At 41.1% G+C, this 21,817-nt stretch overlaps 1 protein-coding gene across 1 annotated transcript; it reads right to left on the bottom strand.

The window, feature by feature from the left end:
- Positions 1-3,604: 3,604 nt before the first annotated feature.
- On the bottom strand, positions 3,605-21,025 carry LOC107715923 (insulin receptor substrate 2-like). The gene is made up of 2 exons (XM_016522189.1): positions 17,474-21,025; positions 3,605-5,759 (listed from the first exon to the last, which is right to left on the bottom strand). Exons 1-2 carry the CDS (start codon positions 20,634-20,636, stop codon positions 5,755-5,757), a joined length of 3,168 nt encoding a protein of 1,055 aa, XP_016377675.1. The 5' UTR covers positions 20,637-21,025; the 3' UTR covers positions 3,605-5,754.
- Between the last annotated feature and the right edge of the window lie 792 nt (positions 21,026-21,817).

Raw genomic sequence — 21,817 nt, 5'->3', positions numbered from 1 at the left:
TATATATATATATATATATATATTCTAGTGCTTACGCAATGCTGAAAGTCCAACATGAATCAGCTGAGAGACACTTGTCGTCTCACCTCAGCCTCACCATTACTTTCAGTACACCGGCACACTTACTGAGCAACTCGTTACATGACTTTCATATGTCTCACAGAACAATGAAAATGCAGGTCTCTAATTCATTGAACAAACATGCTAGATTGGTGCGATCACATTAGCGAAATTTCATGGGCGAAAAAAAAAGTCCATTGTCTATTGTTAATAATGTAGAGATTATGGGACTTTTTGACCAAGCAGTTTTCTGGTCGTCAACACAGTGAATCCGCATGAACAACTTGAATCTGTGGCTAAATCTGTGTGTGTAAATCTTTGCCCTCAAACAAAATTCCCAATCGTGTGGAATCCTATATAAATTACTGGATTTCATCTGTGTAAATTCGCTGAACAGCAGTATGTGATCACAGTATTTTTCAGCACATGGTTAAAAGTGTGATTGTTGCAACCAAATCTAAATTCATTCATATTTTACGAGGTGGCTAATTCATATGAATTTGTACGACCTTAACAGTACAAATTCATATGTTTTGTGAAAAATCAGATGTATTTTATAAGGTGGCAGATTCGTAGGAAATCGTACGAATGACCACCCCTAACCTCGCCCCCTAAACCTACCCCTCACAGAAAATGCACAAAATCATACAAGTGAAGTCGCATGAATTAGTCACCTCATAAAATATGTACAAATTGCTTGTGAGATACAGTAGCATTGATTGTTTTGCTTTGTGAAACATTTCCTACAAAAATCATTTTGAGGAATAAAAGAGATTTTTTTTTTCTCCTGTTTAAATGTTTAGCCTTTGAATTTAAACATATTTTTATTGTTAGGCAGTTAAAAGTTAGCATGATGCTAACACGGTAGCTGAATTTGAAGTCAATTGTAACACTAGTTACTTACTTTTCAGTCATTACCTTCAGCAAATACGAAAACAATAGGAAAACAAAGACAAAACCTGGGCAGTTTACGTAATTTAGAAATCACAGCCAGGACATCTCTGGGAAAAAGAGGACATATATTAATAATGAACATTTATTACTCATTTATTACACGTCTGTGCATGTTGAAGGAACATACAAGTTCAATCATACCCTTCCACTGCCAACTGTTTCATGTCATGTCTTTTCTTTTCTGATAAAAATAGCAGTAATTGAATTTGTGACCATAAAAGCTGGTTAACTTCTTAGAAGTTGGTAGTTTTAAAAGCGACTTGAGAGCATTTCACTCAATAGCTTCACACTAAACCTTTGATTTCTGTATGAAATAATATCGGCATAAGCTGGAACAGACCAGAGCTCTTCTGACTAAAAGTTCAGGCTATGAAAACATACAATTATTTGACCTGTTTCTACGGTGTGTAAGTGAAACAGCAGTGTACAGCTATACTCCACACATATGCACACCGGAAAACACATTTATACACAGTTATATTTGAACACAAGAGCTCAGAAACCTTGATTTCTTCTGCACCATTAGGTCTTCCAGCTCATCAAGTCCCTCTAATGTACAGTGCAGTATATATGATATATGGTCATTTAGGGACCACGTGTAAGCGAATAATGTCTATTTAAAATGTTGCACTTTAGCATGTCTCATACACTTAACATGATTAGTTTAACCCTCAGATGGCTTGTACTCTCTCTCTCTCATTATTAAAGCTAATTACGCCCCTCAGTAGATCAGCACAATACAGCAGTATCAGCGCACATGTTTCAATATAACCTGCGTAGGGATATAATATACAACGAAAAATGACCCTAGATCAACACTGTTACTCTAATGAGTTTTATAGATTTGACCCCAGGACAAGCAGGAGCCCTGCTTTAAACTGGTTTGCGTTCAAGGGGCTTTTTCTCTTCCAGAGAAAAGAAAAAGTGTGACTCTGATCATTTTAGGAGAGATTTTCAACTATCTATCTATCTATCTATCTATCTATCTATCTATCCATCCATCCATCCATCCATCCATCCATCCATCCATCCATCCATCTATCTAAATAATTGCATGGTAGATCTCAATAACACTTTAAACACAGATTATAAACACAGGTACAAGAATAATGGCCATATACAAATGAAAAGTAAATATTAAAGCAATCACAGTTTAACTGTTTTAATTGTCCCAATACAATTATATATTATATATTGACTATTTTAAGGATGTCCTCGCTACCTTTCTGGGCCTTGAACGTGTCAGTTGCGTTGCTGTCTATGGAGGGTCAGAAAACTCTCGGATTTCATCAAAAATATCTTAATTTGTGTTCCGAAGATGAACGGAGATCTTACGGGTTTGCAACGACATGAGGGTGAGTAATTAATGACAGAATTTTCATTTTTGGGTGAACTATTTTTTTAAGAGCACAATGAAAATAATCTATTACCACAACACTACAGTGTATCACTCTGTTAGGTGTGGTGTGTCCACTTGTAAATCTTAAACCAGGGATTTAAATGTTTTTGTATATTAATAAAAAAAAAAGCTGACACAGTATTGCCGCATTTATAGTAAACACTGTCGGCACTCCATCATCAAGCCTGAGTAGCAATTCTCCCATCTACAAGATGATTTTAATCATCCATTACCTTTTATTATTTAATAAGATCAATTAGCGTGCTTAATTGGTCCAAATGAGCTGTTTAGCTGATGAGGTGCTGTGATGGATGATGGGATTGTCAGCAAATTGAGGAAAGCTGTTTCTCTCAGGGACTTTCTCCCTGCTCTCATTCACGCCTCCTGGGTCTTTTCTGGTCTCAATCATATACACGCACAGTATCTCAGAAAAAAAGCGAGTCTGACTTGCCCAGTTGTTCCCAGAAGTCAATGCGTTTACTGATTCTGACATTCTGAGGCAGACATCTGTGGGAAACTGCCAGCATTCACGTAAGCGGACCCGGCTTTAAATGAGACATGAGCCAAAGTACTGCTCAAAGCTGGCTTGACTATGCATAAATCTGACTAATCGGTCAGGACATGCTGACCGAACATATCAGGGAGTCTTGACACAGAAAGCCGGCCGGTCTTAACTCAGCGGGATCCCAGGAACCCCTGCATCTGCTGAGGAAGGCCAGAGGGAAGGATCCCAGGCCTGTTTATTTTGATCCTTTTGTCGCCCGTCCCAAACCCCCACACTGTTGGCACTGACCAGGCTGTGCAATTCCATCTTACCCCAAGACTAAATTACCATTTTAATTAGCAGGGGCTTGAGAATTAATAATCCTTCATTATATGGCTTTGGGCATGAAAATTCATAATCCCTTTAGTCAGTTATGTATTCTGGGTCAGACAGTAGATCAGACTGCAGCCATTGTGAGTGTCTTCATTAACTATTTGTTTAGTCTGCGTTTAATTAACCGCAAAGACTCCTTGAAAGTTACATCACTTAGGTTGAATGTATTCTGAGTGTTTGTGTGTGACATGTCTGGGATGTTGCTCAGATGATGAATGAAGACATCTGCTGTCTGGAGGAGCCAGGTTGTTCTCAGGAAGTCACAAGTCGTGTAATTTGTGAGCTATGAAACAGACATGAGTAGAGACGCTGGGTTTCTTAAATAATGTTACTTTTTTATTGCATGTGGCTATTCAGAATCAATACAGTTCTAAAGCAATGCTAATTACACGAAGTTTAAATTATCATTTCTAAGTAGCATCACAATGCAAAGAATATGAAGTATATACAATGGAAGACACAGGGGAAAAAAAAAAAAACTCGCTCAGGCATTGAAATATTCAAGCTTTCCATACTGAGAAACAACATTCACATAAGAACACTGCTGAAATTACTGTTAGGATTCAACAGCAAAAAAGAACAAAAACACTTTTTTATTTAAAAGTTGGCAGAAAAAAGGTGTACGGCAAAAAACTTTCTTAAGGTTTTAAATATATTAACACAGTATTTTTACATTTGGTTCCTTTCTGTAAACTAATCTTTAAAAAATGTAAATATTGCATATGCCGTTTGTGAATTTGTACCTATTTGTGTAATATCAAGTATTATTCAATGAATTTTATTTATTTTTATATCATAGCATTATCAAATATCCTCGAAGTGGCATTTATCATACAGTGTACATAGTTTTACAAACGTACTGATAAATTAGAAAAGAAAAGCGCCAGGCCAAAGTTCAGCCTTTGGCAAGTACCTTCATTAGTGCTTTAGTTGTTTGGGGGAAATTCATTCAAACACGTACCATATATATATATATCTATATACAAAAAGACATAAGTTATCATCTTTAACTTAAAAACGTCAGTTGCAATCTCTTTATACACTATGTACAGCTTTCTAGGCAAACGTTTTCATATACTTAAGTCAAGTTGTGTGTGTATGTTGTACTTTGTTTCGCTTGCTTGCGTACGACTCTGCCTCTATTGGTGGATGTTTAGGCCGTGCGTTTGGTCTCCTGCGGAGATCTCCAGAATACTCTACATTCAAAAGTGTCTTGTGTTACAATCTAAGGAGTTGTAAGTGCAAGACAAAGCATTGGTTCTGACGAGTCTATCCCTGTCTGACGGTAGGGAGCAGCATTAATGGTGTCAGGCCTTCTGAGACGTCCCTGAATCTATCACTCTCTCTTGAGCCGACAGACGGGTACGGGTGTAAGGCGAAGGGAAGCCTGTGTGTTCAGAGCAGTGAGAGAGGGCAAGTCAGCAGAGGCTTCTGGGTTGTTAAAGACAGTGAGTTCAAGTGTGCTAGCGTGCCTAGGCTTGAGGTGAGGTGCTCCTCTCTCTGACCGGAGGCGCACGACATCATTCATCTAGCATACCATAAGGGTTGTGTGTTAATCGCGTGTGGCTTCGTTCCAAAACTGATAACTCCTCTGCTCTGGAAGCCTGCTTTGCATATGTGCGGGGATAAATAGTATTATATTAAAATCCTCTAAATATCTGTGTAGAATGCAAAATAACATTAATAGATCTTTGATTGCAGCGCAAGACCTTCCTCCGCTGCAGTACAAGACATTCAATTACCATGGCAAACAGTAATCTTTGATACTCTCGTGAGTGTATGCAGGTCCTCCAGAAAACACTGTTTGACAGTACAGTCAGTAAGGCTTTGGATTGGTGTTTTTTTGTTTTGTTTTGTTTCTTAAGAAAACATTCACTTGTAAAAATAAATTAATTTCTCAATATATATTCTTTTTGTATGTCATAACCTGGCTCGTTCTGAGGTAGGGTTTTTTCCGATTTCCAATTGTTGAGTAAATTTCTGAAATGCCACCTCTGTGCGGTGTTACGAACACACGCACGCATGCACGCCGCCGCCGCCTCCGCGGGGGTAAATAAATATGCGACTTGTATATGCGTGCGTGTGCGGATCGAATGTCTCTCCTCGTGTTTGGTTCACAGGTTTTGGGGGGGGTTGAGGGACACTGGCCACTCGAAGTCCAGAACTCGTAACAAAACCAGTGAAAAAGGTCCATAACACAAAAACTGAGGGAAGGGATTGTAGTGAGTAACAGATGGACAGGAAGTCCCGCCTTTGTGTCTTTGAGTCATCGTCATGCCTCGCGCTGGGGTCAAGTGTCCGTGTTGCTGTGACGACGGTCATTCGAATGGATTCGGGAGGTCAAGGATCAGCAAAGAGCTGAAGAAGCAGCAGCAGCAGCAACGTGGTCCATCTGTCCACATGAGCACCTCCTCTTCTCCTCTCGATGGAGATGAAGGAGCTTTAATGAAGAGACTGGCTCTGTTTAGTCTGCAAGAAATAAGAGAGAGAGAGAGAAAGAAGCACATTAATGCGATGTCTATAAATATCCAGACAGAGAAAGCACACGAACCAATAAAACACAATGTTCCTTGAGATCAACACGGTTGCGCTGCTGTCACATAACACAACAGCCTTTTATGGGCATTCACTAATGTTTCTGCATTTTTCTGAAATACTATCATATTCCTCTGTGCCTTGTCTGGAAAATCTTCCCTTTTCACAGAGCGGTGTGTGTTTTTCCATGACCATCCGTATGTGATTTATACATGAGGAATGAAGCAGACTAGTGGGGGGATAAAAGGTCACATGCTCCCCCTCTCTCATTCTCTCCTTTACCAAGTAAGGAATGTGCGCTCTTTTGCTACGAGCAACAGAAGTGGCAGGTGCTCAGAGACAGACGAGGGAAACACTCGCTGACATTTAGCACTATGCAGCTGACGGAAAGAGCACAAAAATACAACACATCCACTACCATGCCACACAGCCTTAAATGTTCAGCAACATCCATGTAAAATGTTATTTCATATTTAAATATTTAAATTTTGAATATCTTGTTCTAAAGATGCAATTCCAACATTTCTGAAAACCATTGTTAGCTAACTATGGTTGTTAGTTCCATTGAACTCTATTGGTAAGGACAGAACTTGCGACCATAGTTGCTTTTGGGTTACCAAAGTTTCACTTTTCACAATATTTTAACATTTACACAATTTGATATTATTATTACTGTTAGCCATCAGCATTAGCATCAGCACCTTGCTGACTTTACAAAATTATGCTTAATATTTTTCTCTAATTGCATAAATGGGTCTTTATAGACACCATGTAATTTTAGAAAAGTTCATAAACACAAGTTTCTCCTGGTTAACTGTACATGAGACATAGTGAGATATGAAACAATAGTTTGTGTGTGCACATTACCACAATTATAAAATAATTAAAACATCCATCCAATTCTTGCCAATGCAAGAATCCATCCTGTATGAATGGTCTCATAATAGAGAAAAAAAAATGACTTGCATCACCTTTATGTTTGAAATGTAAATATCAAAGTGTCATTTGACAGTTTGCTTCTCTCTTGCTGCTGTCTGGGTTCTGTTTACAAGACTAGATCGCTATCCTGACCTCTCACCCGTTGTACTTGTTTGTGAGGTTTCATTTGCATGTAGGCCTCACACTGGGCGGAAGTCTCTGCAAACACAAACCCCTCATGGGCCTGTCCTGCCTGGCCGTACTCTAGCGCCACCCCCCTCCGATCTCCTCCTCCTGCTTTTCATCCGCCTAGAACAAGAAGTGTTTTCATAGAGCGAGACTTGCTCTCACACACACTTAACAAACCCTTGATTCACGGCCATCGGCTATACAGCACGCCATAATCGCTCCCATTATCTGGACTGCCCGCACACATTCCGAACACTTCCGCATGTGAGCCCGATATCACAACATCCACTCCAACAGGGATGGAAGTAATTCCCATGAACGTCAGTAGGGCTGTATTCTCTCATGGAGAGCTGGGTAAAGCCAGGGAGGAGGGGCCAGCGAGAGGTCAAGCGTTTTCATGGTCGTAAAGAGCCTCATCTTTTCCTGCTCTTTGATACCTCCCTCTGTGTGGTATTACGACGTATTACTCTTCCAGTTAAGTGCTGACAGAACTGTTTGCTCATGGCCAACTAGTGAAGACAGAGAAAAAGTGAGAGAGAGGAAGATTAGGTGCTTTCCTGTTGTCCTTTCAACTTTACCGACTGTGGGAAAAACAGCAAAAAACATGTTCACGCCACTGCCTCACCCTGATGGTAAAAAACAACAGTAACACCAACGATAAAAACTATATCTACAACAGTAACAATGGCAAACGACAACACTAAAAATTGTTAAGACTATTGGTTCCAGCCCTGGCTTCTGATTGGCCAATGCACTGAATGCAACATCCCAAGTTTAAACTTCTACTCTGAAAAGACTCTGTTGTCCTATTAAGTAGTCCAATTCATAAACAAATTATTCTTATTAACTGATTCTTTTTAGTGAATCAAAAACGGATCAAATTTTGGTTCTGTTGACTATTATCTTCATTAAATAAACTGCAACTAAACTGGGGTGCATTTCCCAAAAGCATCGTTAGCCAACTATGGTCACGAGTTCCATCGTTACCAACATACTTCAACGATTCGGTGTTTCCCGAAACCATAGTTCAAACGAGCATTCGCAAACAGCGTCGCAAACTTACGTGGTTGGAACTACAGCTCTCGACCTGTGGTTAGAAGCATTAGTAAGACATATGGGCTACAAAAAATAGTAAATTAGTCATCAGGTGCTATGTTCAATACAGCAACATCTTAGATCTCTAATCAGTTAAATTGCAGAAGTTACTATTCCACCACATGCATGTGAAGTCATTAACAATGGCCCTACATTGTTGAACTAATGTGGTTCAAACGACGGAGATGCGACCGTGTTCGGGAAACAGTCGTGACTGTAGTTTGTTTCCACAATAATGCATCGTACTATGGTGGTTAATCAGCGAGTTACGTCGTTGTATGGGAAATGCACCCCTGCATAGTTTGGGTCCTGTTCTTTATTTATTTATTTGTTAATTTATCATGTTATATTATGTTATAAAGTCAGAAGCTTCACTTTATTATCTACACTATTAGCTACGTTTTTAAAAAGTTTGGCCTAAAGGAGGCTATAATGTGTGTCCAGCTTCTAGTTGCCCATAAATGGATAATGACATTATATGACCTAACCTACTTTACTGTCACCACTGAGTGCTTCAGAGACACCACCTCTAAAACAATGGCACTATATTGACTACAGAAACATCAGTGTAACCTCTTACATGACAGCACAGTGGAAACCTTGATGTGAACTTGAGCTTGGCTGCTCATATCCATACTCTCAGAGTACCATGTCGGGTGGTCTGCTTTCGTCATGTGTATAAATAGACTCAAAACTGACAAGAGATCTCTTTCCCTCTCTCGCTGATTCTCACATTCACACTGATGCCACAGGGCTGGAGTCATGTGAGTCTGTGTGTGTGTGGAGGTCAGAGAGGCAGCTTGAATTTCACACAGCTAATTAAGCAAGAGGAAGCTTGGCAATTCCATGGATGTCCCATTCTGATTCGGAAAGGCAGAAAAAACAGCACCAATGAACGAGGGGAAAGAAAGAGCCATGAGGTCATGGGACAAGCACTCAACAGAGACGCAGAGAGATGAATGAGCAGAGGGAGGAACTGGATATATTTGATCTGTCCTTTTCTTAAACTCTGATCCAGCATTATTCAGTGTGTCCTACAGTAATCAACAGCACCATATAAAAATAAATTAGATTTTACTTGAGCTATGCTATGTTATAGTCGAACAGTGTTAGCTTAGCATTTTTATATACACTATTATAGTTTTTCTTAATATTTAGATTTCACTGTTTTTTAATATATTTATTTTTAGCTTTTCAGATTTATTTTTTATTTCAGTTTTAGGCTTAGTAATTTTAGTACTTTAACTTACATTTATTTTTTCATTAGTTGACAATGCAACATTTCTAAATTTTGTTCAAGTTTTTTTTTTATTATTTTATTTTATTTTAAATTAACAATAACATTCAAATTTAATCAAAAGATAGTCAAATTGATGAACAAATGACTCATTTGAGCTGGTTCTTTTAATAACTCAAAATAATTACTATTGCTTAACTGAATGAACTGATGTGACTGATGAAAGTATGGATTTATATTAAGTAAAGACATTTTGTTTACTTAAGATTAATCAAATTAAGTATCAAAATCAGAACATTACATAGCTACAATTTAATAATTAAAAAAAACAGAATTCTGCAGGATATGCAGCTGAATGCTGGATCTTACAGCTGAATGAGTAAATGCAAATCAAATCAACAAATATAAAAGCTAAATGTAAATATGCTCAAATTCAATTATCAGTAAGAGCAGATGGAAACCAGAAGTAGGAGGTCTTGTTGGACCCTCTGACCTCAAATTCCCTCCCCCATCTCTCTCCCTCTTGTTTTGTCTCTCAGAGTGATCTCTCAACTTATAAAACATCTTCAGATCTACATAGCTGAGTGCAATATATTGCTTCCTAAACACATTTATGACATTGAAACTTTCCCGTGTCTGTGTGAGAAATCAGCGCAGGTATTTAAAGCAGCTGTAATCCGGACCCCGCTGGTTCAAGTCAACAGCCTGTGAACCCGCTTCCCCCATACCCCAAAAACTATCCCCGCTCCACACACACATTTGTCCTGCGACTCATTTTTTATTTATTTCACACAGGTTAAATTTAGCCCCCTGTAGCCGGGCCGGGAACAGTCTGGCGTTCTTACACACATAAAACACACAACTGTTCTCACACACAAGGCATATTTACAGTAGTGAGAAAAGCAGCTGAGTGACTGACTGTACTGTAAACATGTGCTAGTGTTACTAATTTATTTATCTACGCCAGTCTCATATATCATAGATGGGGGGTATCAGTTTTAACCCGTGGGGTAGAAAAATTGTTTCTGTTCATCTTCACTCAGCAGGATCTTCCAGTGTCGCTCCCATTAGGGATGTTCACACTGTCAGCAATTTGCCGTCATTCATTTTTAGTGAGAGTTAAAGTTAGCAAGTGACACACAAAATAAAATTTAAGGCATTCACTCATTCAAATGTGGCTGTCTGTGTTACAAAACATTACAAAGTATGTGGACTACTGTATGATTTTAGAAATTCTTTGTTAACACATCTATGACAGATTCTCAACTCAATGCCAATTAGGGTTGCCAACCGTCCTGTATTAGCCGGGACGTCCTGTATTTTGGGCCTAATTGATTTGTCCCGTATGTGACCTCCCTTGTCCCGTTTTTTGACTGCTACGCTGATATAACCACTGACTGATACAACAGCAGCAGCGCTGATCACTTGAGAATGATCACCGATACCTGTCATCATCCAATCACAGCCCCCCTCACGCAGTATACGTTAAGTAAATCAGAAATCGTGAACATAACTGTTCGAGGAAGGCTGCGCCGGCTCTGCCGGCTGGTCGCTCCCACCTCACAGCAAGCGCCGCTCGCACTAACGCCAATTCCATCCATGTTTTCACTTCAGTAAATCAGTTTTGGTGAATACAAACAACGTGATTATTTTTCATGAGTGCAACATCCCGCGCAAGAGACGTGATCAGTAAGGGAAGTCGTCTTTCACTATTGTAATGTTGTTTAATAGAGAAAAACATTTTATATTTAAGTAACTAATAGCATAATTCTTAACCTTGGACCTTATTCTTGAAACACAAAATGACCAATAAAAGCAGCCCATATTAAATCTATAAGTTGTCTTTAATTGAAAAATACGCATTTTCATGTATATATGTATGTATGTGTGTGTGTGTGTGTATACACTAGGACTGGCTCGATACCACTTTTTCAGAACCGATACCGATCCAATACCAAAAATTCTGAGTATCTGCCGATACCGATATCGATCCGATACCAGCGCAGTTTTTTAAATCAGTGTAGAATTTCTATATCTCAATGTGTAGGTCGATCATCACTCTTTTGTATGTTACACACAATCTACTAAATATAGACAGCTTCATTATAAAGAAAAATAACAAACAAAAAAATATATAATCATAATCTATGACAAAAATACTATTATAAACTAGGTTAATGGATAGTTCAGTAGCAAAAGTTACTCTAGAAAAATCATCAGTGCACAATAATTATATAAAATCCTAAACTTTTAGGAAAAAAAAATACATTATTTAGTGGGTAACAAATAAAAGTGAATAAGTGTAGGGCTAAATCTGGTAGGCCTACACATTGCTCTTTGTATTGTTGTAAAATACATTCATGAAAAACAAGTAATATATTTATATATAAATATATACTACAGTAGTCAACATTTGAAGTGGATCAAAACTTTTCATCAAAGTTGTCCTAAAACCAAAACAATACCCGTTCTTGTCTTAGGACAACTTTGATTAACTTTTTTGATCTACTTCAAATGTTGTCTACTGTATGAATTAAAATACATTTTTTTTTAAATGTATAGCAGAGTAATGAGGCAGCAAAATATGATAGATAAGACGAACAAGAAAGGCTATAAATAATCTTTCATTGCGCAAAAGTATTATAATACTAAAGGCTCCAAAATAAAGAGCGGCACAAAGCGCTTATGCGCATCCCGTGCGCAGAATGATGCACTTGAAGCTACACGGAGTTACAGCGCGCAGCGCTCCGCATAGAGAAGTTCAAAGCACAAAGTGAAGAGATATTGATGTATAGTGTATTAAATGTGCGTTAGTTTATTTAGCCTTTTCTTTTAACTGTTTTAAATTTCAGTTACTGTGCTCGTGACAAACAATTCATAGTGCTCTCTACTCCAGTCTTGTGATCTAACCAGATATCCGGTAGAAATTTACACAATTTAGAAACAGCACGAAACTCCAGCAAGATAAATTCCATTAAATTCCACTAAAAACCATTTATCTTTATTTACAGATCAAGTATAACATTAGGAACATTTAATCATCTTGGAGAGAGTTTCATTGTCTTGACTGTCATAACCGAACGCGACACGCAGTTTAAACGCTGAATGGAGGATGACAGACATCCGCAGCGCGGAGAAGAGTTTACGTCAACTTGACTTGAATATTCGTCTGTACCTCACAATAAACTATGGAACAGCTTCAGAACACTTGAAATATACTGCACGAAAACGTTATTGTGCTTTATAATGTTTATGTGGCTTTCGTGGGGCTTAATAATAACACAGAATAGTATACGCACTATATCGGATTTGGATCGGTCTCACACCCCTAGTATACACGGTCACTCAACCCCCCTAATTTAAATGTGAAATTAAAACCACCAGTAGGTGGCAGCAAGTCACTGCGATTGAACGAATCATTTAAAATGTTGATTCATTCAGGAACTAAATACCGTCAAGTTGCTCAGAGACGCAAAACAGCATTGTGGCTTTAGTGCAATAGTGCAGAAACAGGCAATATGGTGTCTAAAACGTAGGTATCTTAATTAACTTCTAGTTTACTGAACTGTAGTAAAAAAAAAATCACACATATCACATTTGTAATCATGGAAATTTTTGGAGAAAAAAAAAACAGACTTTTCATGTGAAATTGATTAACTATATGAAGTGGTATAAATATATACATTTTATGCCCCCATATCTTGAATTTGTGATCATTCTGAATGTATTTTAATAGACTGAATCATGCAGTGAAAGAGCGCACTGTTAATGAGCACACGCACTAGACTTCACGTAATGTGCGCACTCTGTGTTTTTAATGTTTTTTTGCGTCGTGAGAATATTCAGCAAAATAGCTCACTTGTCATGGTATGCTACTTAACTATATCATGTTATGAATAAACTAAACATTTTGAATTTTTATGTGTGCTGTTACGCTCATTTGTTCTGAAGTCTGACAGAGACAGACAGCACGAGTCTCAACAGCGCAAGAATCATTCTCGCTTTTCGATGTTTCGTTTTTTTTTTTTTTTGTCACTTATGTTTTAATCAGGCTATTTGTCCGGTCAGGCAAGTAAAAAAAAATAAATAAATTTAAACTAGCTAGAAGGCTGATCAGCTGTAGCTCGACCTATACTATTATTATTATTGAGAATATTAAGAAGGTAGTTCGACATGTATTCTGCTACTGCGATTCTCTCTGATGATGCAGTAACTTGCCGCGGGGAAGAAAATATCTTCGGTCGGTCCAATGATTGTAAACAGTCATTAGGTCCGTCAGACTTAAGATATTTTAGCGGTAATGTGACCAAAAATATTTTACCTATCGAATCTGAATTTAAGACATTTTAAGACTTTTTAAGGCATTTTATTAGGAAAACGTTATTTAAGACTTTTTAAAGACCCGCGGTGCGGACACCCTGCATGATTATGGGAAGACAGGCAGAGAGATGTCTGGGCAAAAGGTTATACTGTATGCATGGTGTGATGATCTTCATGTGTAAATGTCACAGTCTAAACTCATAACACTACAGCCAACTAAGCCAACAGAGCTCAGCGGTCGTATGGAAATAATCACCAGCCATGAATAAGAAAGTGTGTGCATAAGGATGTGTGAACTCAGCAGATCTCACAGTCATTCCCTTTTAAACAAATCCAAAAAGCAGCAGCAAAGATAATGCCCAAGGAGCCATTTAAATTCATTTGATGACTGTAAAGCATCACTATATATTCTGCTCCCCCTGCCACACACACTCAGATCACTTAGCTCAGCAGGGGAGAAAAGGAGTATTAATTCAGAATCAGGCCACATGCCATGCAATTATTCCCACACACGGCACGTGCTCTTTAAGAGCGTCCTATGCAGATTTCAAATGATATTTTCCAGCCACATCCCACTCATTGCCACATGCTAAACACACACACACAAATATACAGATGTTAAGTGTATAGGATGTTAACAAAGTATTGTATGTTAAATGTTATATACTGCACATGCATATACAGAAATGGTGGAGGGTGATGAATGTACCGCGTCCTTTGATCTAAGAAGTCAAGGACAGAGGTACAGAAAGTACTTTTCTCTTTTCTATAGATACATACTATCCCAAGAAAAATAGAAGGGGTACAAGATGAAGGTATTATTTGTGAGTAAATCTCACAAAACATGAGAAATTCACATAATAAATTAATTGTTTTAGTGGTGATTATTATGCATTGGGGACTTTTTATATTAGAATAAAATGACAGCAGTACAACAGATATTACTGTCATAGCATGTTATTTTTTCCATATTGGGGGAGTAGGTATTTGTCATAACATTGCAAAAAAATAAAATAAATAATAAATATAATAAAATAGGCCTAATTTTCTTTAAGCTATTCTATTGGTTGCGAGGTGAAACAAGGAGATGGCAGGTTTCGTGAAAATCACCCGCGTATGTGTGTGCGTGTATGCCATTTACTTGGTCACCAAATAAAGCTTCTCAACAATGTGGCAGCATGTAATCCGCCTTATCTGTGCTGCTAAATGTAGGGAGCAGTGAGAGCATTTAACAGAACATCTTGGATGAGTTTAACACTATAAAATCTGCTACAATAGCAGGTACTTACAGAGTCAACAACAACAAGACTAAGAGGTGAAGGAGGACATGAAGAGAGAGAAAGAATTGGGCTGCAGATTCAGAGTGATGATTGGTGATCGACAGAGAAAGGAAGAAATTAAAATAATCCCTCAAATATGAAAATAACGAGAGGAGATATTAAATGACAGAAAGATAGAATGATGTTGGACTAGGATTCAAAGGAATAGGTGTGTGTTGTGATGGGGGATGGTCGTCTGAGTCTGTTCTCTAGAAATAAAAGCAGGAAAATTGATAGACACAATCTCTCTTTCACTGCTGCACTTTTCAATTAAATCAAGTCTATCAAAGCAGAAAGGGGCGGGACTCGGTGTGTCTGCAACAAAAGAGAGATTTAACTTTTATTTCAAGCTTGTGCCAAATGTTTTCACTGGTTATCTGACTGTATCTCCTGTATCTCTCTCTGAGCTGTTGTGTGGGGCAGCAGATGGTCGCTAATCATTAGTGTATTGTCAGGGCTCTGATGGGCCCGATAACCACTGTGCACTGCTTGGAATGGCAGGTGCACGACCCTGGCCCCCACCATCTGCTGGCCCGGCCCCTCACACACACTATTCTCAGGGGGGAGGCTTCTCTGGAAGCCCACTCGCAGACACACTCAGCTCTCTGAGATGAGTTCTTGGGATGTCCTAATAGTACATTTTTAATAAAACAATGTTTACTCTCTCCTCTAGCGCTATTATTATGAAGGAAGAAATGGAAAGAATACAATCTAAGGAAATAAAGGGTAGTCAAAAGCTTCAATGCCCACAGTGCTCTCAATGATGATCTCTATAGCCCTCTATATCTAAGGCCAGGTCAGAGGTAACCAATTTGACATATTTTAATGTTCACTGACTCAGTGAGGACGCAGATATAAAAAAACTGAAATAAATGCGCCAGAGCGTGACAAAAACCAATCAGTCCTAACAAAATGAAGCGTCGTCATAACATCCGGCACACTATATAAAAATGTAGTTGTGTTTGTCAAAGTATGCGTCTGCTTCCCATTCACAAATGTATTATTCAAATCAGTGTGTAAATGTGACGGGAGGAGGGAAGGAGTGGAATGTGGCATTACAGACGCTGGCGTAGTAAACAGAGCACAGTCTATCCATGCTCTCATCTCTGCTCAATGGATCCCCTTACTGGCGCAAGTTCCTATCAGGAAGACTATCAGTTCATTCTACACAAATAAGAGCTCTGTTCTGTCTCTGTGGCTCATCTTTTGTTTTGGTGGAATGTTGTCGGTGACCAATCACAGGGCAGGATGGCTGAGCTCTAGCGAGTGCGTGTCGATGTTTGTGTGAGTTTTCTTTGTGGTCTCCTCCCACTGTTCTAGAGTTTATGTGGCCTGTGGCTACGTATTTCTACTCCATCCACTCGTGGAGGTAAACAGAGAATTGTAGAAACGCTTGCTCCGCCAGCACAAACACTCTCACACACACCCTAGAGATCATAATTGAGCTTCTTATGTCGTCTATTTGCCTTTTTTTTGGTGTGTGCTTCTGCTTCTAATCTTTTGTGAAGTGTCATTCATCAGACAAGTCGCTCTGTCCTTCGAGTGCAATCTTTCACCTTGACCTTTTGTCAGTGCAAGGGTCTCAGTAAAATGTAGAGTACTCTTTTTAACACTTATATATATACTTAATGCAATCCCACTTATACAAAGTCACGCTCGACAAGAACAACACCTCCTATCTTGCAACTCATTTCAATGTGCGAGTCCACGTGAGTCTATATCTGTCTATCAGCCCACATGTTTATCGCTGAGCTACACAAACAACTTTGTTTTTCAAGTCGTGCTGAAAAACAAAAGGTGGGTCATTCCTTAAATGAAACCTGGCAGGTCGGAAAAACAAGCCAACGTTAACCTCTCCGAACGACCTTTGCACACGTTCTGCATTCCAGCCCTGAAACCCTCTACCTGAAAACGGATAAACAACTGACTCACTTGTTTTTATCTGAGCTACTGTTCACTCAAGTATGACACAATGACTAATTCTGATTCAGAGAATGAGTCAAGGTATGATGCAAATATTGGGAATGATTCCTCTTTTGCTGGATTATTGAAATGCGGATATGAGCTCGCTCTCTTTCTCTTTTACATTTACATCCTCTTAACCTCACCGCATCCCACAGAGTCATCATGCTATTGTCAACAGAATTAACATTTCAACTAATAAGCAATCCAGTACAGAGGAATAAACCCTTTAACAGAGCTGTTTTCATCTTAAAACCCGCTGCAGGCACGGATGAAGCGATCAGTCTCTATGAATAAAAACTGCGCCACAGCTTTTAAAGAGGCTTTTCCATCATTCTGACACTCAAGTTGCTCAATTAGCTCTCTCACATAAGAGGGAAATCTGTCATGTGCCACATTCCTTTGGTGCACGAGTAATATGCTGTTGTTATTTTAGCAAAAATAAACCGTCATGTCATATTTTGGCACATTAATACAGCTAAATAATCATTCTGATTAAACAATTCAGAGCATAGTGATATGAAAGGAATGACTGTAAACATTAACTAATGAAGGTAGTGAGCTTACACATCACCAGTTATCTCCAGTTATGAATTCCCAAAGCTTACCTTTTACTGTTGTTGCCGTCTCCTTGAACCCAAGGCTGGCATACGGACTGGCATGTATTCCATTGATGCCCTCTTTACAACAGCTGGCAGCTTTGAACCGGACAAGAGAATCACAGCTGGCAAGTTCTCCGTCCATCAAGTTTAAGGCAATGTAGTTAAGTCCATTCTGAAAGCCAGCCGACGTCTCCCTGCACATGGGACTGTTATACTCTTCATCCGATCCTTCACTGTTCCTCACAGAAACAGACACGTTCTCCACAGAGGCCGAACCGTGCCGCCTGGCGTCGTGTGCGAATGAGGGAAAAACTGGTGTTACGGTGGTGGTTGAGGAGAATGTCTCTGAACTGTGACGCCTGCGCCCCTGGGGGTCTGCACGAATTACCTTGGCCCCCCGGTCAGGGTCCACCAAGGCCAGAGTGGTGCCATGCAGCAGAAAAGCCTCAGTGGCAGGCACTCCCACAGCCTCATCCACAGTCAGCCTCTGCATGCAGGAGGATGGACTGATGGTCTGCCCACCTTCTGAGGGCTGCGATACAGGCTGCGGAGGGGAAGCGGGCACGCCAAACGTCATCTCTGTGTAATCGTCTTTAGCTTTGTCGACCGGGCCCACCGGTGCCACCTGTGCAGTGAGGTGGTACCTTTCGTCTTCCTCCTCTTCCTCGGGGTGGGCGGGGCAGGATGTGAGCTCTGGAAGGGGCTCCAAACGATCAGATTGAGCAGCGTTTCCAGATTTGGGTGACTGCGAACTCACATCAATGTTCATGTAATCAGAGATGGGGGACGTCCTGTGATCGGCGCAGGATCCGAGGGATGAGGCTGGGCTCTCGGAGGAAACAGTGGAGGGTGGAGTGCAACTTTCAGCAACACGTCCAAAGTCTATGATTATGTACTCGCCAGGGCTTTTTGGCTCTGAGGGGAGGGGATGCTCATTCATGCTATGTAATGTCCGAAACGTGTCCAGGGAGAGGCGGGTTGGCCGGCTGATCCTGTGCCGGAGGATGAGGCTGTCTGTGCGGCTTTGTCTTAGAGGAGATGGGGATGCTGTGTTTACGGACTCCTCTATTATCCTGTGACTTTGATGATTCATGACAACATACTGATCATTGTCCGCATTCTTTAGCATCTGCTGGGGCTTATGACAGCGGGGCAAAGAGTGAAGCTGTCGGAGACAGGGAGACTGCTCCATACCCACAGGGCTCAGGTAGTAGTCTGGTGGCGTGACCGAATCTGCAGGCGACATGTTGAGGTACTCACCGTTCGTCAGTTTCGCATCCGAGCTGTCTATGGAGAACTTAGAGCTGCACAGCATCCTCATGTAGCCACTGTCATCCAGAGAACAGCTGCTGGGGGAATTGGTTCTGTAACCATTAGCTATAGTGAGGGGGTGCGTCCTGGGGTTGATTATCTGCTTCGGAGCAGAAACGCACATTGGGCTCATAGGCATGTAGTTGTCAGACTTCCCCCCTTGTGGAGCCACACCTGGCGTCATTGGCATGTAGCCATCGTCGCCCAGATTACTGCTGGAACTTTTCAGTAATGATCCGATTTCGATGTCCCCGTAATCCTCGGGGTATGTGATTTTTGGGGATGCGGTGTGTGAGCTGCGCCCCGAATGGCCTCCAGTTGTGTAAGTGGCTCTCATGAGCGTGTATTCATCCAGTGAAGCTGAGGACACTTGTGATGGCACCCTCTTCTGGTAAGGCATGGTGAGGGAGTGTGTCCTCTTCCTGTAGGCATTCTCCAGATCTACTCTGCTTTCCTCAACTGCTGCCCGGACGCTTCTCCGTCCACAGCTATTGGGCCTCTCCATGATCATGTATCCGTACAGGTCGCTGGGGGGGGTGTCAGCGAGCGACTCAGGTGTGTTGCTTCGGTTCGCTGCTAAAAGTTGCCATATATCACCCGGGCTGGAGCCGCACTCATCGCAGGAGATGAAGCCTGCGTCGCTGGGGGAGCCCGAGATGGAAGCGGTGCAGCTGGAGGGGCGAGGGCCGCCTTCTATGTTATTGCCGCAGGACATGCTGACAGGGCTGGCAGCTGAGGGAGGGGAGTGAGACACAGGCATGCACATGGATTTACTATGCTGCAGGGATGATGCCTCAAATGTTCTGCATGGGCGAGCTGTCACTGTGTTGGAGCGGCTCAGGTGCGTCCTGTTCACACCTGGGCTGATGGGGCTGCCGTCGCCCTCGCTTGCCGTGCGAATCCTACAAGAAGTCAGTTTCGTCACGGGAGACGTCGTTGCCATGCTGTCGGTACGCGAGCGCCGCTTCAGCCCGGTTTGACTCGGCGGGAGGTTGTTAAAGTGCCGCCTGGTGGGCACAGAGATGGGGTTGCTACCTGAGGACTGGCTTTTGCTGCGCGGGCGGAACTCTGACATCTCTTTCATGGCTTTCATCGCCTCCAAAATAGTCTCGTGAATGTTTTGCGCCACCACCGAGTCGTCCGCCTGCATCCACAACTCGCCGGGTCCGATGGACGCGGACCGGCCCACCTCGATGAAGAAGAAGCTGTCTGAGTGTCCGCATCGGCGGATGTTCATCAGCTGTAAAATCACCGACGCCGCCTCGGTGTTGAGTTTCACGAAGCTGATCGTTCGGCTGGATAAACACAGCCTGTGAACGCCCGTTAAGTTCCTGCTCTGTCCGAGTCCCTTAGATTTCAGATTGACCTGCCAAACCTCCTTGTAAGTGGCGGAGACGGGCGTTATCACGCCGTAGCTCTCCTCATCAAAACCGACGAGGGATGACGCCGAATTATTCGCGGAGCCGTCGCTCACTTTCCCCTCGTTCATTAAATCCGTTAAGACCGTGTACCAGTCCTCCTGTTCCTGCTCGTTTTCGGCGGCCACGGCAAAATACTCGTCCTTGGTGTAAAGGGCGATCAGGTGTTTGTGTTTGGCATCGGCTCTCTTGTTGATGTTCAGGCACGAGTCCAAAGGTATAACCCGTTTAGCAGCCGACTTGTTTTTCCATTTCTTCTCGCTCTCGTAATACTCCAACCGGGCGCGGGAGCCCTCGCTCGGCTCCCTCAGCACAAAAAACCGCTTGTGTCCGTGCTTCTGCTTCCTCAGATAGCCGCATTTCTTAACGTGGTTGTTGTTCTTCACGGTCATATTTGAAATCAGCTGTCCTCCCGTCGGCGGCGGACTCGCCATTCTCATATATGCTGTGAAGAAAAACTCTCACTTTTCCTTGACTTGTGCTGTCAGTCAGTTATAATCCTGTCAGACTTCCTTGTGGACCCGGCTCGGAGTGCGCGTTCGCTGCGTGGAGCGGTTTAACAGTAAATAACACATATCGCTAAGTGACTGGAGTGAAGAGGAAAAACAACATGTGACGTCCTACACATCCAAGCTTTGGTTACAAAAAAAATAGAAAGAAAAAAATACGCACACACACACAGAAATGAGGCGGTGCAACCTTCGGGGGAAGGCGTACCTGTGAATCCGCCCCTTTTAACAGCTCATTGGGCTTATTGGTGGAAATGTCTGATTGACAGTAGAGCGAACTAATCACTTTCTACTCCTATTCGCTGCTCCGCCCCCGCTGGAGCAACTCAAGCTACGGGAATTGTCAGAGGATCGCAACCCACTGTGCGTGCTGCTCGGATAGCCGCTCGGTTTTACATTTTACTCAAATACGGAATAAAATGACTGTGAATAGTCTACGGTTTAAATCTTCTTGGGTCGTTTTAGGGAACAGCTGGGGTGGTTAAAACAACTAGTAAGTACTGACTGGGGCGCAACTTTTTCTGCATTTTGTAATTTGTTCTTTAATCACATCGTTTTGTGTTCATTTCGCTTATGATTTTGTAAAGTCATGTTCTTATGTGTGTTTTTCGGATGAAGATTATGCCTAAAACTTAAATAACGTCCTGCTTATTTTTATTAGTATTATTATAATTTTTTTTTTTACATTTAAAGCCATTTGCAAATGTAATATAAACTACTCCCTTTTTATTTTAACTATAGGCTAATACTGTGAGTATTATTTTGTAAATTGTATTATTGAAAGATCAACCCAGATCATGTCTCTGCTCGACGCATCATACAATTCATACGCAATGCGCGTGACTTAATATGTATTCCTATATATTACTTCATTCTTTTGACCTCGTTATATTGACGCATTAGGTTCAAGGCGAATCATTTAACTCTGAGATTATTAAAAAATAAATAAAAGTTTGCGGAGCATCCTCGTTATGTAACGCAACCGGTGCTCTGTATTTACAGAGTCTGAATGCGTCTTGTGTTATGGGACTGCCTCTATCGTTTCCGAATATATATATATCGTGTGCGTGTGTGCGTGCGTGCGCGTTTGCCTTGTTTTTGCCTTCCACTAT

Source organism: Sinocyclocheilus rhinocerous, unplaced genomic scaffold (assembly GCF_001515625.1).
Source record: "Sinocyclocheilus rhinocerous isolate Xijiao unplaced genomic scaffold, SAMN03320098_v1.1 scaffold600, whole genome shotgun sequence".
Taxonomy (NCBI): Eukaryota; Metazoa; Chordata; class Actinopteri; order Cypriniformes; family Cyprinidae; genus Sinocyclocheilus; species Sinocyclocheilus rhinocerous.
The sequence above is the reverse complement of the archived record's forward strand: the minus strand, read 5'-3'. Positions and strand labels throughout refer to the sequence as shown.